Source organism: Tachyglossus aculeatus, chromosome 25 (assembly GCF_015852505.1).
Source record: "Tachyglossus aculeatus isolate mTacAcu1 chromosome 25, mTacAcu1.pri, whole genome shotgun sequence".
Lineage (NCBI taxonomy): Eukaryota > Metazoa > Chordata > Mammalia > Monotremata > Tachyglossidae > Tachyglossus > Tachyglossus aculeatus.
The window spans coordinates 12,047,055-12,066,037 of NC_052090.1; the positions used below are offsets into that span (position 1 = coordinate 12,047,055).

Sequence of the window (18,983 nt, forward strand, 5' to 3'; positions counted from 1 at the left end):
CTCTAGAAGGGTACATTCATTCATTCAATCGTATTTATTGAGCGCTTACTGTGTGCAGAGCACTGTGCTAAGCGCTTGGGAAGTACAAGTTGGCAACATGTAGAGATGGTCCCTACCCAACAACGGGCTCACAGTCTAGAAGATGAGGTGGTGTGAGGAAAAGTCCTCTTATACCGGAACCTGGTGTTAATCTGTACGTGTCTATAGCATTTTTGTTTTGTGTGATCATGCAGGACGGTACTTATGACCTTCAAAATAGGGTTGAATCCAATGCTGTATATATATTATGTAATATGTGTGTGATATATATATATATATACACACACATGTACATATATGTACATATATGTAATTCTTAGGAATGCCTCAGAAGACAGGTCCTGTATCACTGTATATTTGTAGTATCTATTCTTTGAATAACTCAGTGAACATGATATTGTTATTGCAATTTAGAAAGTATGAAGAATGAACCCCCGTGTAAAATACACTTCCTTCAGGGAGCACATGAAAACTGTTAATGAAGTCATGTATTTATGAAAAGAAAACATTCAGTGTGCCAGCATTTTCCCCTTCCTTCCTAGAATGCTACTATTAAGATTAAATGGCTGCATAGGGAGCAGTTGAACTTATTTTGGGTGTGAAATTTGTCCATGGTTCATAACCTAACTCAAAGGGGCTTGAGCTGAACACTGGGACAGCCCTGACCAGTGAGTTTTACTTGCTGTGCTATTTTTTAGCAGTTTTATTGCACAGTACTATAGTGTTTACATTCCCCTCTCCCGGGCCTCCCCCATCTGTAACATGTATTTGTGTGATTAGGTTAAATCACAAATGAAACAGCCATCTGGTTGCAAACCCTTCAACACTTAAGAATCCCTTGGGTAATAGGAAGGAAGAGAATTCCCATTCTAGGATCAAAATTCATTTTGTTTTCAGGACCTACTGTATAAAGCACCAAGGCCAGGTCAGAGAACATTAATTTCTCCCTAACAAATCTGTAGAGCAGTAAAAAAAAAAAAAAAAAATACCAGGCCTGTGAAAATTTTTTCTGCCAGTCAGCTAGGGGATACATAGAGAGTAAGCCCCTGAGTTGATATGTTTGGTTTTGTCTGGCTAATACCCACACTTTGACTCTTCTAGGTCCACGTGTCATGTGAAACTTTTGACTAAAGTACTTATTTTCAGTCAGTCAATCAATCAATAAATTGTATTTATTGAGCACTTACTGCGTGCAGAGCACTGTACTAAGCGCTTGAGAAGTACAAGTTGGCAACATATAGAGACAGTTCTTACCCAACAGTGGGCTCACAGTCCTCCCCAAATCAGTTTCCTGATCTAAGTGTCCCACGGTCCTTCACTGGTAAGAAAGACAGCAGGATGGCAGTTGTCCCCTCTGAACTATTTCCTGGAAGAAGGGCCAAGCCCGAGTCGGAGTCCTGAGAGGGTGGGACCGGGGAAGTCAGCAAGTATGTACTAAGGCCCTACAGATGCATGATAGTATATAATGGAGGGCTGGCCTCAGATCTGGGTCATCCTGGACCAGTAGTAGCCAACAAGAAAAGTGACAGCCCTTCTGTTCATCATCAATCATATTTATTGAGCGCTTACTATGTGCAGAACACATAACTAAGCACTTGGGAAGTACAAATTGGCAACACATAGAGACAGTCCCTACCCAACAGTGGGCTCATAGAGACAATATTATCAGGTCAGACGCTGTCCCTGTCCGACAAGGGGCTCATGGTCTAAGAGGAAAAGAGGTATTTAGTCCCCATTTTACAGATGAGGAAACTGAGGCTCAGAGAAGCTAAGTCCCTTGCCCAAGGTCACATGCAGCAAGCAAGTAGCAGAGTCAGGGTTAGCAGCCGGGTCTTCTTATTCCCAGGCCTATGCTCTTTCTACTAAACCACACTGATTCTCATACAGTTTCTAATTTGTCTTGGGGGCCAAGGATGACCTGGAGTCAAGTGTTTTCAGCTTTTAAATGTGAGACAATACTAACTGCCTTTGGAATGACAGTGAATTTGTAGAGAAATTGTATTTTTCATATCAGTTATTTTATCCATGCCCAGGTATGGAAGGAAGTTATTAGGTAGTAATGGCATGCATTGTACTTACTATGTGTTAAGCTTTTTAGAAAGTACTGTACAAGAAAATTGCACCTCTAGACTGAGCTCGTTGTGAGCAGGGAATGTGTTTGTTTATCATTATATTGTACTCTCCCAAGCATTTACTACAGTGCTTTGTGCACAGTGAGCACTCAATAAATATGATTGAATGAATTAATTAGCCCCAGACATGTATTTCACTTGGGATACTCATACTACAGGGCAAAAATACACATGCAGACATCCCAGTGGATTGTAAGCTTGCTGTGGTCAGGGAACGTGTCTACTTTCCCAAGTGCATAGTACAGTGCTCTACGTACAGTAAGCACTCAATAAATACTATTGATTGGTACCCCATGGAATAACCAGGCTGTATTGCATTCCTTGAAAATATTGTTGCATCATGAGTGGCTATATGATGAGGTCCATTTGTTCCTAGACTCATATTTAGTTAGGTTTTGTTCTGAACGGAACCAACCCCAAGATAATGTCCAGGTACTACAGTTAAGTTAAAAAAAAAAAAAAGAAATTACACCCAAAATTCCTTCCTGCCTCTTCCTCATCCCTTTCAACCTTCCCCTGTTTCCAGCAGCTTTTCTGCTATCCACCCTCTGAACCCTGAACTTGTCCTCTCCAACTCTCGCCATCCTCCATGCTCTCTTTTTATTTAAAAAAAAACTAACTATGATAGCTGCTCTTACCGATGTTGTCACTATATCCTTCTCCTTCCTGCTTGTAGCTCCTCTTCCCTACCTCAGGCACAGATTTTGGGGTGGAGGCATGGATGGAGGATCAGGTGATGATGGCAGTAGCTCACCTCCCTCTTCAACCCAGACCAGTCCGTGCCTTTCCTTATATATGTGGTTTTGGACAGGACTACGAGCAGGTAGGGGGAGGGTCCCTGGCCACACTTGCCTTGCCAGGAATGAATTCTAGCAACACTATGGTTAGGTTAAAAAAAAAAAGGTGTCTGGGAGCAAATGGGAGAGACCTGGGAAGTGGAGTAGAGCAAGGAATGTGGAGTGCAGAAAAGTGATTGGGAGTGAAGGAGAATGGGAGAGAGCAGAACAAGGGAGAAGGGGGTGGGGAGGAAATTGATTTTTCTGCAGTGACCATGGGATACTGTCCACCCTCTGCTCCCCATTTGATAATCCCCATTTTAAAGATGAGGCCAGTAAAGCACAGAGAGGTTATGTACCTTGGTCATGTTCACACAGCAGGCCAGTGGCAGACCTGGGATCATAACCCAGTTCTCCTGCCTCTGTCCCCGTATACTTTCTACAGGGGTGAGCTGACTTGGAGAGGAGAAAATGGAAGGGAAAGGGGAGTAGCAGGCATGCCTTTCTACTCTTTCTCCCCTTCCGTGTCACCCTTGGGTTTAGCACCCCAACTACAACTCCTGCTGAGAAGCAGCATGGCTCAGTGAAAAGAGCACGGGCTTTGGAGTCAGAGGTCATGGGTTCAAATCCCGGCTCCACCAGCTGTCAGCTGTGTGACTTTGGGCAAGTCACTTAACTTCTCTGCGCCTCAGTTACCTCACCTGTAAAATGGGGATTAAGACTGTGAGCCCCCCGTGGTACAACCTGATCACCTTGTAACCTCCCCAGCACTTAGAACAGTGCTTTGCACATTGTAAGCACTTAACAAATACCATTATTATATTATTATTATTATTACAACATGGCAGGGGTGGAAAATGTGCAGACAAACATTTTTCAGGGGTGATGGAAATAATTTTCATCGTTTTAGTCATCCTCCAGTAGACTAATTCAATCAATCATATTGAGCACTTACTGTTTGCAGAGCACTATACTAAGCACTTGGGAGAGTACAATGTAACAGAGTCGGTAGCACGTTCCCTGTGGGCAGCTTACAGTCTAGAAGGGGAGACAGACGTTAATATAAATAAATCAATGACAGGTATGGCCATAAGTGCTGTGGGACTGAGGGAGGGGTGAATGGAGGGTGTAAATCCCAGGGCAAGGGTGGCTCAGAAGGGAGTGGAAGGTGAGGAAATGAAGAGGTAGTCAGAGAAGGCCCCTTGGAGGAGCTGGGTTTTTAATAAGGCTTTGGAGGTGGGGAGAATGATTGTCAGATATAAAGCAGGCAGGATAATAATAATAATAATGGCATTTGTTAAGCGCTTACTATGTGCAGAGCACTGTTGGATGTGGGCAAGGTGTCAGTGGCGAGGTGATGGGATCGAGCTACAGTGAGTAGATTGGCATTACAGGAGCAAAGTCTCTGGGCTGGGTTGTAGTAGGAAATCAAGGAAGCAAGATAGGAGAGGGGGCAAGGTGATTGAGTGCTTTAAAACCTGTGGTAAAGAGTTCCTGTTTGAAGATGGGGATGGATGGGCAACCACTGGAAGTTCTTGAGATGTAGGGAAACATGGACTGAATGGTTTTGTGGAAAAATGATCCAGGAAGCAGAGTGAAGTATGGGCTTGAGCAGGGAGAGACAGGAGGCAGGGAGGTCAGTGCAGAGGCTGATGGAGTAATCAAGGCAGCTTATGCAGATGCACAGTAAGCTTCAGCCAAGGTAATTATCCCTAATGGTGACTGTAATTTAGTGATTTGTCCTGCTCTTCACCAATCATATCTCAGGGTGATCCCCTCCAGGATCGGTCTCCTGAGATGGTGCTTCATTCAGTTGCCTGCTCCCTTTTCTAAAATGCTTTTTAGTTGGCAGTGGAGGGCTTCCAGATCAGAAGGCCCATTTTATAGTAGTATTCTTTGCAGAATTGGCCACACACTCCCATGGTCTAGCTGCCCCTGAAAGGGAACTGGATTTGCAGTCACTCACTCCTTAGGATCATTTGCGGTTACACCGTTAGAATGAACCAAAGTTATTCCTTGCACAGTTTTGACCATACCTCTGGGTTAATTTCAGACATAATTAGGAAGCATAAACACTCAGTATTAGAGGAAGCAGAAGTTTCTGCACAATGTATCTTTTGATAGTTTCTCCTCTCAATGGACTCTTCTGTCTTCATTTGTGGGTGTATTTTGGTTTTTGCTGCTATAATCCAGACTCTGTTTTACTGAACATGTTTAGCTTGCTCTGTTGGCAAAAGGTATGAAGATTGTAACTGTTCACTGTATACTTATAAGCAGCATGGCCTAGTAGAAAGAGCATGGTTTGGGGAGACAGAGGACCTGGGTTCTAATCCCAGCTCAGCCACTTGTCTGCTGTGTAACTTTGGGCAAGTCACTGTGCCTCAGTTATCCCCTCTGTAAAATGGGGATTAAGACTGTGAGCCCCATGGGGAGCACGGACTACGTCCAATCTGATTAGTCAGTATCTACCCCAGCGCATAGTACAGTGCCCGACACATAATAAGCGCTTAACAAACACTGTAAAAAAGAAATTGGGGGTCTCCCCCATTTAAAGTTCTGTCCCACTGTCTCTTAAGGTGAACCCCTTAACCTCATCCATTTCCTTTTGGGGAAACTGCTGGGATCCCATTTGTCCACCCCCTAATGCAATGTCTTTATGAGTGGGTTTTGGCAGAAAATGGTTTTTCAGTCTCCTGAATGATGATGTTCAGTTCTTTATAATCTTTTCATCTATGCCTTGATGGTGTTCATTTCTTTATCATCTGCTTTCAACAAAACCAATAATTATAATTGAGGTATATGTTAAAGCGCAAACACTGTGCCAAGCCCTGGGGTAGATACAAGATAGTCTGGTCAGACCTAGTCCTTGTTTGTTGATTCTCCACTTGAAGGGTATAAATCAACCTCAGAACAATTGATGGAAGTAGTGCTTCCAGGAAACAGGGAGTCTCCCTGTCCTGTCTCTTGCCTGCACAAGAGAACAGAGTAGCCCTGACCCTAAGCTCCTCATGGGCAGGGAATGTGTCTTTTAGTTCTTTTGTATTGCTCTCTCCCCAAGTGCTTAGTACAGTGCTCTGCACATAGTAAAGTACTCAGTAAATATAATTGATTCATTGACTGAGGAGCAGGATCCTGACCTATGACTCCAACTGGACCATCCTGCTCCTTGGTGCTGCTGCGACCTGCTTCTTCCACTCATTGTTTGGCATTCAGTCTATTTTTATTATTATTGTTGTCATTATATCTGTGAAATGCTTATTATGTGTCAAGCAATGTGCTAGAGACTATACAAGATAATCAGGTCAGACACAGTCTCTGTCCCATACAGGGTTCTCAGTCTAAGTAGGAAAGAGAACAGGTATTGAATCCTTGTTTTACAGATGAGGTAACTGAGGTACAGAGAAGTTAAGTGCCTTGCCCAAGGTCACACAGCAGGAAGGTGGTAGAGCCGGGATTGGAACCCAGGCGCTCAGACACCCAGGCCTGTGCTCTTTCCACTATTCATTCATTAATTCATTCATTCAATCGTATTTATTGAGCTCTTACTGTGTACAGAGCACTGTATTAAGCACTTGGGAAGTGCAAGTCGGCAACGTATAGAGATGGTCCCTACCCGACAACAGGCTCACAGACTAGAAGGGGGAGATAGACAACAAAACAAAACATGTAGACAGTTGTCAAAATCATCAGAACAAATAGAATAGCTTTTGTCTAGAGTATAGTGCTCTACCCAAACTAAGCGCCCAATAAATACTGTTGATTAACTTAGTATTCCACATTTCCAGGAGCAGCCATTTGAAAGATGTCTTTATCAATCAGTCAATCAATCGTATTTATTGAGCGCTTACTGTGTGCAGAGCACTGTACTAAGCGCTTGGAAAGTACAAGTTGGCAACATATAGAGACAGTCCCTACCCAACAGTGGGCTCGCAGTCTAAAAGACTGTACCTCCAGTATCTTTTGATCACTGCTTGAAGGAGAGATGAGGATGGAAAGCATTAGTACTGTAGCCCTGCCTTCTGATACTCCCAAGCCCTCACTAATTTCCTCTCATTTAAGCTGGGGGTCCAGGGTTTCAAGTATTCACAAGAGAAACAGTGTGGCCTAGTGGAAAGAGCACTGGCCTGGGAGTTGGAGAACCTGGTTCTAATTCCGGCTCTGCCAGTTGTCTGCTGTGTGGCCTCAGGCAAGTTATCTAATAGTTACGTAGTGCCTCAGTTGCCTCATCTGTAAAATAGGGATTGAATATCTGGTCTCTCTCCTACTTGGACTGTGTCCCACCTGATTGACGTGATAAACCCTAGTGCTTAGAACGGCGCTTGACACATAGCAAGTCTTTAACAAATATTATAAAAAAGACCCATAATGACCTTTGTTTTAGGTTGTTAGCGGTGTAATGTAGTGCCACTCAAGGCAAACGGTGACCATCCAGGCTCTTTCTATGCACTGGAGTGTAGAAAACTGAACTGGCAGGCCCAACAAAGATGATAGGAAAATGAAGTGCTTGGAAATCACTTTTCCCATTGCCTTATTAGAGCATCTTTCACCAAGTGTTATAAAAGGTCTTGGAGTTGTGATTCATCATGGAGGAATAACTCTGCCAGTCCCTTGGGTGGAGGTTGTTTTTTTAAAAAAAATAAAAGAGCAAGGAATACTAAAGGTGATGTGAAGAACTGAATTTTCATGTGTTTTCATTCTTTTCCATGGATACTTTGGCAAAAACATCTCTGCTATTAGGTACTGATTAGATCCAGAGGAGCAGACATTTCAGAATGCACCTAACTTTAGAGGTAGTTGTTCAGGCACAAACTATCAGTAGGTTCAAGAAGAATTTGGGTGAATCCATGGACAAGTGGACCCTAATAGGTTTCTTAGAGGGGAACATTTAGGTCCTAGAGGTGAAATCTCAGGATGGATGTCCAGGAGGGCAATCATCACATGGCTCCTCCAAATCATCTTGCCACAACAGAGACAGGTTTTGGGGTCAGAATATTGGTGCAGCCAGCACGGTAATCACATTCACGTCATTTATGTTTTTAGGGGATTTTAGTTGAGTATAGTGAAAATTGAATTACTCCAAACAGTGTATCTAGCGCTTCTCTTTGGATGTATCCGTATGTTCACATCTGAGGGGAAATTGGAATAATATTTTCTATCCCCCGACCAACTTAGATTGCTGTGATTCTTTCTGTTGTTGTTCTGAACCACACATTCTTTGTGACAATGACCATTTCCCATATCTGGCAGTATGGGGTTTAATCATTACAAGTTTTCATAGTATTAACCTATATGCAAAAGAATATTCACACAAATTTCTACATGGGAATAAAACTTTTGTAATTTTATGCCTCCAATCTGTGCTAGATTTTATGGTACTTTATTGATCAATACCTAATTCTGTTGGAATTTACAACTTTATTAGCAAATTACAATGACCACAAAAAACCCCACCTTTATTTAGGTCTAGATGTATTAGGAGAAAAGAAAACGTAAGTCTTGCGCGTGAACAGATGTTGCGGGAAATCACTACCAAATTTGTTTGCTGATTCTTGAGTTTCTCCCTATTTTTAATGCTATTTGTTTATGGTTCACAGTGTGTTCTGTAGTGGAATGAATACTTAGTGGTGCTTCAGGTATAATAGAGGAGGGTATTATCTTTGCCAGTAGTTAATATGAAACAGTGGATGATCAACTGACAGTGAGACTGCATCCATATGTGGGAGTGTCTTGGAGATAAAATCTCTTGCAAACTTGCACTCTTGACCATGAAAATCCTGCCTTTTCTGGTCCCTCACCACTGCAGTGCCATTCTGGCGAGTATCGCTCAGACATCGATGGTTAGGAAAGGAAAGGTATGTTCTGTCCCCAGCAGGATGAACAACACTCTAGTGGTCTTGGGAGAACATGTGTAGTTCCTTATGAGATGCCGAGTTCTTCTGATAGCAGTTGTGTACTTTGTGGGTGGGAGTGAACCAGGAGATCATTTTGGTTCTACCATAGGAAGAAATCTGAAGGAACAAAATACGCAAACTCATCATTTTGCTTTATTTTATAGTAGCTTTGCTTACTTAGAAAATAAATGGTGGGACACTAGAACTTTTTAATAAAACTGACTTTGGCTCTTTTAGCGATTTTAATGAAATCAAGCTTTTCACCTCGCATAGTTTTTGTAATGCTGAATTTTTTTCTTCATTCATCCCAGGGATTGGGTTTATTTGTAGTGTTAAATGAGCAATACATGAGTATGGATATACAGCTGTTTTATAACTGCTCTGTGGCTCATTGGCTACATTCCATGTCATTGCATTCAAATTTAGGGGAATCTATGTAAGGACTTTGACTGTGAGAGGAGGCAGCTACAGAATGATTTACTGAGCATGTTGCTTTTTGGCTTCACGTGCAGAATGCAAGTTACTATCCAAAATGCAGTTTCCAAGCCCAGGTGTCCAGCCAGGCCGAGTGACTTCTGCGCCCCAGGTAGCTATCAGGCTGCATAGATACGTGACTATCGTTCTGACCACTTAGAAGTGTTGATTCTTACTTGGCTCAGTGCAGACCGCGAAGGGGAAGGGGAACCCCCAAGGGTAATGGATTTTAACTGAAATCCTAATTCAAGCCCGACTTAGAGGCAAGCACTACCACATTGCTATTTCTGTCTTTTTCCCAGTCTTGTCTTTCTCCAGGCATGTTTTGGAGAAACATGTTTTGGAGAAAAAGAGAAGCAGCGTGGCTCAGTGGAAAGAGCATGGGCTTGGGAATCAGAGGTCATGGGTTCTAATTCCGGCTCCACCACTTATCAGCTGTGTGACTTTGGGCAAATCACTTAACTTCTCTGTGCCTCAGTTACCTCATCTGGAAAATGGGGATTAAGACTGTGAGCCTCAAGTGGGACAGCTTGATTACCTTGCATCTCCCCCAGCGCTTAGAACAGTGCTTGACATATAGTAATCACTTAACAAATACCAAAATTATTATTATTATTATTATTATTGTTATGTTTTTCAAGATGATGTTATAATGACCTCAATCGGCAGCCATTCTGTATTCAGTGCAGGAGATAGGTGGAAGAAGCAATAGGCTTTTCCAGAATGGAATTGGGTGCCCTTGGCTCTGAGCTGGCCATGAACTGTTAGACTTGCTTAAAATAGTGGCACCGTGGCTCATGACTTGCTATGTGGCTAATCCCAATGTAAAAATAGCATTTAAGGGAATTGCTGAGAGTTGTCATCCTCCATCTGGTGTTCCCTGGCAGAGCGGTCTCTATGTGCCTTCAAGAGCAGGGCTGGAGTGGAACTATCAAACACACAGCGGATGTGGTTCCTCAAGAACCAGTGGGGTTGTGTGGGGACCTTGATGGCTTGCCTGCCTCGGAAATTAAGAAGTTTCCCCACCTCATTTATTCTTTCCTCCCTTCCACAAGGGGCCTAGGCCTGGCCCCTGCCACTGGAGGGTTATTTTCCACGTTGACTCCATGTCTGTATATTCCCCAGTTGTGCACCACAGACTGTATTGCAGCTGCGGGCCATAAATGAAGGTGAAGAGTGGGAGTGACCAGAGTGATCCAGGAAATATTCGAGGACACAGGGTACTAGTTGAAATGATGAGTAATACCCAAAATAGACTAAGGCTTGTGCAACAGAGCCTGTACAGGAAAGCGATTCCAGCTCTGCTAATGGAGGAGGGATGGATACACCACTGCCCAGCTCAGCAGCCCACTGGCCCACCATCTGTCTTCTGGCTCGTATTTGCCCAGAAAGTCTTGGCGGGCAGTGAGGAAGGCGCCTGTTATCCTAGCACCTTCCTTGGGGCATTATTCTGGGCCTCCAAGTAGACCTTTTGGAAATTGGCCACGGTAGCTGAGAGCTCATCGGCCTGCTCACCTCCTAAAGCCAACCCACCCAATACCCAGGTAGCCTTGGCATCACAGTCAAGTGTTGGTGGACTGGTCAATTAGTCAGTCATATATGGAGTGCTCACTGTGTGCAGAGCAGTCAGTCAGTCATATTTATTGAGCGCTTATTGTGTGCAGAGCATTGTACTAAGCACTTGGGAAAGTACAGCACAACAATAAACAAGTGATATGATCCGCTCACAGGGAGCATACAGGCTAGAGGGAGGGACGCAGACATCAATACAAATAAATAAAATGACAGATATGTACATAAGTGCTTTGGGCCTGGGATGGGGGAAGAGCAAAAGGAGCAAGTCAGGGTGCCCTGCCTACAATGAGCTTACAGTCGAGAGGATGAGCTTACAGTCTAGAACCTTGTACTGAGCTCTTGGGAAAGGATAATAGGATTGGTAGACATGATCCCTGCCCACAAGAGCCTACAGGTCAGGGAAGGGAAGGGAATTCCCTACTGGAGCTGGTATGTGGTTCGTTCATTCAGTTGAATTTATTGAGCACTTACTGTGTGCAGAGCACTGTACTAAGTGCTTGGAAAGTACAATTCAGCAACTTGAGTTCTTTGGTGATCAGAACATCCATTAGTTAGAGAAATTACTGAGTCAGTTTCTTTCGTGAGCCTCACACTGCTTCAGCTAGCGCAAAGGATGAAAAAGAAGCTCTGAGTGATTTTAATTCTGTATGTTTTCGGTTTGTTTATGAAAAGGACTGTGATAGGGAATCTGATCTCGTTTCTGTACCTGGCTCTACCTCTGACTTTGGAGTTTCATAAAACTGAACCCCTGTTTCCCACACCCCACCTTACCCTATTTTCTTTTCTTGAGGATATAAAATGGGACATCTAAGAGCATTAAATAGATGGAAGGTCGTAATATAAACTTATTCAAGGTGGCAGAAATAAGCCAAAAAAGTGCCATCCTAATTAGTCAAATTGTATTTATTGAACACCTGTTGTATGGAGAGTGTTGTGCTAAGCACTTAGGAAAGTACCAGGAAGTTAAAGACCCAGTCCCTGTCTTTACAGATCTACTGTATGAAAGTGTAGAAAAAGATTTATGTAGTGTTGGTTAGAAAGAAGCTCCCTCTACTCTGTCACCCTAATAAATACTAAGTAACATGGCTGTTAGTCCTGGTGTGAAGGGGCAATTTTTTGTTAGAGGTATTTAAGTGAGCGCGTGGAAGATATGGTAAAGATCTCATTGCTTAATTGCTGTTCGGTTTGTATTTCCTCCCGTTGTCTGGTGTGTGCCTCGAGGTGTATGGGTGTGTGTAATTCCAACCCTGTTGTGTGGTTTCATTTCCAGAGCTTCACCCTGGGCCTGACTCACTGTTCATTTAAAATTTAGAGAAGGTGAGTGTAGACAAAAATTGCAGGGAGGCGAGTTATGGGGTGAGAACAGAGTCTCCTGAATTCTGTTCTGTACTGTCACCTAGCCTGCTCAGCAAATGTTAGTTGTTAATTTTGGTATGATTAGCCACCCAGCCCTTGATGCTGGGGAAGCCATACTTGAAAGCGTTTTCTGACTGGAACTTAGTCCTCATAAATTATCATGGTTTTCAGTTCAACTCCTTCCTTGAAACAAATGCCAAGCGAGTTGTTTTAATTCTCCATTTATATATTTTATTTAGATGAAGTCAGAAATAGCATGGGATTTCTTCTCGATTACTCACTACTAAGATTCCCAGCTGCTGGCCTCATGTTCACATGGGACCCAGAGGAAAGAAGTCATCCCACTCCAAACGGTTCCATGAACTGTTCTGCACATATGACTTTTTGGAGAAGACTGTGAGAGTCAGGGAGGCCCGCTCTCTGCAGTAATACTTGGGCTGCCAACAGATAAACTGCGATCAGTGTCTTATGCATGTTTAAATGGAGGCCAGAGATGCTGGCTCACTCTCTCAGTTTTTTGAACTTTCTGAACCTGTTTATTTTAAGACCAGTGATGAAAAGGAGGGAAAAGGGACCCTCACAATCCTTTCTGAGAGCCCTCATTCCCGAGGTGGCTTTTGTTTTTTACGAGTCCCTGAACTTCTTGAAATCAATCAATCGTATTTATTGAGCACTTACTGTGTGCAGAGCACTGTACTAAGCGCTTGAAAGCATCCCTCTATCAACCTGATTGGTCATTTGAGCTGGTGTGGGGGATCTGGGCTATTCATTCGTCCAATTGGATTTATTGAGCACTTACTGTGTGCAAAGCTCTATTCTAAGTGTTTAGGAGAGTACCATATAGCAATAAACAGACATTCCCTGTCCAAAACGAGCTTACAGTCTAGAGGCTGGAAACTTGGCTGTACCATGTTTCTTTCATTAGTGCATATAACCTCTTTCCTTGCCCTGGCCAGGTATTATTTTAGGAAGGGAGAAAAAGGGTAGATTGGAGAATTTTAATTTTTTATAAAGAGCACTTAACTGTTTTTAAGTGAGACAGTCTTGAGCTTGACATTTTTCTCCTAGTTTTTAGAAACTTAGAGGAATTGTGTGATATTTTCATTGTAGTTGATTTCAGTAATTGATTCAGAGTTTCAAACAATTAATTTTGCAGCTGTCTCTTCCCCTCATTGGAGGCCAGGTAGTGAAACCATCATTCGTAACTTCTGGTCCAGAATGAATCATTGCTTGCCACGATGAAGGGCAATCTGCAAACTTGGATCAGTTAAGCATGGATTCCATCCTGGACTCTCATTTAGAATGTAATTTTGTGTAAATGTCTACCTTTTTTTTTGGTATGACCTATAATTAGGGGAGGCCAAACCTGCCACTCACTTGAAATTGGGAGGAAAAAGAGGTTTGATTCTGCATCTCCCTCTGCTTTATATCCTTCATGGGTGCAAAAATGTCATTTTTGTATTCCAAGCCGGTAAGTAGGAGCCAGGATTTTATGAGTTAAATAGGAACCAGATTTTCCCATCTCTTCTGTCGACTGCGAAGATTTCCCCAGCCCCTTCTCACTCATCATTCACAGGTACTGAGTCTGTGACCCTGCTTTATTAATAAGTATTTAAAACTTGAAAGAGCCCCATTTAACATTTATAGGGCTCCTCTTTGTGAGATTTTAAAAAAGGGACCAGGGAAGAGCTACCAAAACAAAGTGGGTGAACCAAAAATGAGTGAAAGGAGCCTGGAAACTTGAAGTTGATGATTTTAAAATGTGTTTCTCTCCACCTGACCCTGCCCCAAAAAGAGAGAGAGGCTTTGTGGAGAGTGAGTATGTTTTCAAGACGCGGAGGGTTGAGTAGCCAAAATAGTGAAAGCAAAAGAGAAGCTTTTGTGCCAACACCACCATGCCTCTGTCACATTGTATAACACAAGGCTTGACTTTTTTGTTTTAACTAAATAAAATATACCGGTATACTCATGTCTCTGTGCCTTGTAAAACCAGATTCTCTCAGATCAAAATTGGATCCATATTCCCTTTAAAAAGAAATCATAGCCAGCTCCCCCTCCACCCCCATCTCCCACAACACAAATGTGAGCTGTAACCTGGAAGGATGAAGCAATAGCATCAAGGGTGAAGCTAAAAATAAAATACTGAATGGTAAAAAAATTAAGTAGTTATGTGTGCCCTCTTCATGTTTGGATCGTATCACTACCATCTGGGAACTGAATGTGAAATCATTGTGAGAGGCTCATTTGATACTAATTCCAGAAGCTTGATACCAGAAGTAACTCAGTATTACCAAGGAGATTTGGGATGGAGGATTATCAGGTTTGGTTGTTTTTAATAAATGCGCCACAAAACAATAAAGCAAATAACTGTAAAAAGAGGAGAATGTGAGGGCTGCATCTGGGTGTCTGCTGCCGAGGCCGTTTTCTGATAAATTTAATACCTTTATTCCCCCCCCCCCCAAAAAAAAAATCCCGAACTAGAGCAATCGGTCATCAGGAGCAATAATCGAGACCCTGTAACGTGCAGGGCCCTGAACGAAGTGCTTAGGGAGAGTGCAGTAGAACTAGTAAGCCGGAGCCCTGCCCTCCAGGCGCTTGCAGTCTGCACTAACATCCCTGAAGCCATCTGCCCGTCTGGAGGGGAGTGTTCACCCAGAGGAGGGAGTATTGAGTCTGTTTAACTTTCTTGGTGCAGTCACTTACATGCTTTCAAACCTGATGAAGGCAACCCTCTGAAGACAGATGTACTGCAGTGTTTTCTCGTGCCCCTGTGCAATGCTCTCCTTCTCTCCCGGACTCCCCTACTGTAATCACATGTTTAGTGATGTGGTAGCTTTGTTTACAGCAGGAGAAAATTCCCACATGAATAATAGCGTGCTACTTGGTTCAGTAGCCTCAGATGGGCCGGGTAAAGGTTTGTCTTGGACCACGAGTGATTAAAGGTTCCAGAACGGGCAGTTTCTAAGTGACTGCACTCAGCAGTCCCTCTATGCAGCCGTACCCCCTTAAATCAATTGGTGAAAAATCATAACATTTAGAGTGGAAACAATGAAAGCTTCCCAGGTAAAGGTCTGTCTAGGACCACGAGTGACTAAAGGTTCCAGAAGGGGCAGTTTCTAAGTGACTGCACTCAGCAGTCCCTCTGTGCAGCCGAACCCCCTTAAATGAATTGTTGAAAAATCATAACATTGAGAGTGGAAACAATGAAAGCTTCCCGGGTAAAGGTTTGTCTAGGACCACGAGTGACTAAAGGTTCCAGAAGGGGCAGTTTCTAAGTGACTGCACTCAGCAGTCCCTCTATGCAGCTGAACCCCCTTAAATGAACTGGTGAAAAATCATAACATTGAGAATGGAAACAATGAAAGCTTCCCGGGTAAAGGTTTGTCTAGGACCACGAGTGACTAAAGGTTCCAGAAGGGGCAGTTTCTAAGTGACTACACTCAGCAGTCCCTCTGTGCAGCCGTACCCCCTTAAATGAACTGGTGAAAAATCATAACATTGAGAGTGGAAACAATGAAAGCTTCCCGGGTAAAGGTTTGTCTAGGACCACGAGTGACTAAAGGTTCCAGAACGGGCAGTTTCTAAGTGACTGCACTCAGCAGTCCCTCTGTGCAGCCGTACCCCCTTAAATGAACTGGTGAAAAATCATAACATTGAGAATGGAAACAATGAAAGCTTCCTCTTTAGAGAGTGAACAGTTTTAAAGGGGAAGAGGTTTGATTTTAAGTATGCGGGTGGGGGTGGGTGGCTGGGGGGTGGGTATATCTTAACCCCTTTGCCCCCGACAGCCTTTTCTGGTGGCTGCCCACCCCAGTCATCTTGCACCAAACAAGTCGAACCAACTTCAAGTGAAGTACCTGGTCGTGAAGGAGTTAATAGTGCCCCCCTTTCTGTCCATTCGCCCCCCCCCACACACACACCTCCCTTATTGCATGAATCGTTCTTTTGTGTACACAGCTGCAGTTTGAGCCTAGGACGAAGAGGAAATGGTTAGAGGAAGAGCTGCTTTTCAGACATGCGGGGGGGGGGGGGAGGAGCTGGTGGTTTCCATGCCAGATGTAGGCCTGCCCCCCCTCCCGTGCCTGCTGTGGCCCGTGTGAATTGGGGAGAGAGGATGAGTTAGCCGGTTGCCGTGGCGACGAGCCCCGTCACGTGACCAGGGTGCTGCTCCGGGCGGTTTGACGTCAGCAGCAGCAGCAGCAGAGAGGGAGGGAAGGAGGGAGCAGAAGAAGAGCCAGTGCAGACGCAGGGATCGAGCGGGTTGGAGGGAGAAGCAGGAGGAGGCAGAGAGGAGAAGAGAGGCGAGGCCCCCCATCCATCCATCCATCCATCCACCCATCCATCCATCCATCCATCCACCCACCCACCCACCCAACAAGCCGGGCTCGACTGGGCCCCGGGGAGCGCTCCAATGCCCGGCCCGACCCAAACCCTGTCCCCCAATGGAGAGAACAACAACGACATCATCCAGGATAACGGGACTATCATTCCGTTCAGGAAGCACACGGTCCGCGGGGAGCGGTCCTACAGGTAACCGGGGCCGCGGGGGAGCGAGGGACCACGCGTGGGCAATGTGCGGTGTGCATGCATGGGCGTGCCCTGGGTGGGCAGGGTGGGCACACGGTGCAGCCCCGCGCGCGGGGGCTGCAGCGGGGAAGGTTACATAACCCAGCTGCATCAGCTCCCTCTAAAAATAATCCCGGGGAAACCACGCCCAGGCCCCCTCCCAAGCGCTTAGTACGGTGCTCTGCACATAGCGCTCAATAAATACGATTGATTGATTGATTGATTGACCACCTTGGGCGCGGGGCCCCGGGTTTTATTTTGTTAGCATGTCTGGTTTTGTTCTCTGTCTCCCCCTTTTAGACTGTGAGCCCACTGTTGGGTAGGGACTGTCTCTATATGTTGCCAGTTTGTACTTCCCAAGCGCTTAGTACAGTGCTCTGCACATAGCGCTCAATAAATACGATTGATGATGATGATTCGGTGGTTCCCCCAGACCACTTCGCAGGGAAAGCAATGTAGGAGGCTCCCGCATCTCTCCCTCCGTGCATTTAAGCGCTTACTACAGTGCTCTGCACACAGCGCTGACTGTCAATCAGTCGTATTTATTGAGCGCTTACTGTGTGCAGAGCGCTTGGGAAGTCCAAATTGGCAACACCTAGAGACAGTCCCTACCCAACAGTGGGCTCACAGTCTAAAAATAAGATGGAGTGAATCGAGCCAGCGCTCAGTAAATACGATGGAATGAGTCGAGCCAAAGATCTCCCCTCCCCACCCTGGAAAGGGAATTGGGCTGCAGTGTTTCCTCGAAAAGAAAATAGTGGGCGACTGCAGCCCCAAAGCAGCGGGCCTGGGGATGGAGCTTGTGGCTGCGGATGCGTGTCTCCCTCTGTGTGTAGGCAAGAAAAAATGGAATCCTCTAGATTAAACTGCAGTCCGTGATGTTAAACCGCCGGATTGATGGAGCTTTGTAAGAATTCCGCCCGCCAATTGGTGGAAGGGTTGACAGCAGAGGTCACGATGTCAGGCCTTCACTAAAATTTCCCCCACGATAAACCACAGGTTTATTAGAAAGGAACAGAGCCGCAGCCGTTCTGGAAAGACGGGTCTGCTGTGCCTTCTCTTCCCTCCCAAATGTAGGGCCTAGTTCGGGTGGGAGTGCCCTGCCTTCTCCAGAGAAAGGTAAATCCATGTTTTGGAGGGGTTTTTTTGGACTCTGAGGATGGGGCTGGTCTTTGTCACTGTGTTGTTCTCATTTTTCGACTCATGATTTGGCATCTCCCCTTGGCAGTGTTGTTACGGTAACATATCAGGCAATATGTTCCAGGAGATAAGCTCATTAAAATTGTTTGCATTGTTTGATAAGGGTAACAATGCGGTGGAGAATACAACTTGAGTTTTCTGTGGTCCCAGCCGGCAGACTTGAAGGGAGACGCTGATATATTTCATCATATTTCCTCTGAAGTTCTTTTTGCAGTTGGGCGGTTATTTTTAAAGGTTACCTTGATAGTGGCAAACAATGCATTCACTTCAGGAGAGGGAGCACAAGAGCATCCTCTCACCCAGTGAGCAACAGGAAATAACCCTTCTTTAGAGCCTTCATTTAAACATTCAGATCCCTTAGATGGCTGTGTAATAATGTTGGAATATTGTAAAACAGCATATGGATCAAGAATTCTCACTTCCTTCCTGCTATGCCTGGAATAAGAACAGCTCCCCCCCCCCCCCCTTTTTTTTTCTTGTTATTTCTAACCTTCGCCCTGATGTCGCCAACCATTCTACAGTTATTCTGGGCTTTTAACCGTAAAGACACCCATATCTCCGAAATTCTTGTTCCCAATAATGATGATCTGGTCTTCCAAAGGGTCCAAGGGTTTATTCTGCCCACACCATACAACCAATGCATTCTTTCCTTTTTGGGGAATTCCCTCTTCCTGCAGTCTTTCTCAGCTGACAACTGGCTTCATTTGTGTTGTTTTTTTCCTTGCCCTTTGGTTCTGGGAGGAAAACTTTAAATTTGCACACCTCCAGTTTTGGAAAGAGGCACTTTAAAATACTGACTTTCTTTTTAAACCTCCTTCAGTTAAATTGTTTTTCCTGGCATTGTGTGTAAATTCCTCATTCTGTGGATGATGTAAAGCCCTGCCAGGTAGACCTTGTGTTTGAGGAATCCTGGATTTTCACCACATGGACAAAAAAGAAGTTTGATGCTAGAGTTGACTGTCCAGAAATGGCAG

At 44.5% G+C, this 18,983-nt stretch overlaps 1 protein-coding gene across 3 annotated transcripts in view; it reads left to right on the forward strand.

The window, feature by feature from the left end:
* The window catches only part of MAPRE2 (microtubule associated protein RP/EB family member 2), a 131,830-nt gene that overhangs the window by 38,362 nt on the left and 74,485 nt on the right, over positions 1 to 18,983 (forward strand). Inside the window, exon 1 of one of the 3 annotated variants that reach the window (XM_038766417.1) lies at positions 16,608 to 16,773. The exons of 1 other annotated variant lie outside the window; for it this stretch is intronic. In XM_038766417.1, the coding sequence (XP_038622345.1) occupies positions 16,655 to 16,773 (119 nt within the window). In that variant the 5' untranslated portion in view covers positions 16,608 to 16,654. Of the gene's footprint in view, positions 1 to 16,607; positions 16,774 to 18,983 lie in introns of those variants that run through there. One more of the 3 variants, XM_038766419.1, reaches the window with a different exon arrangement.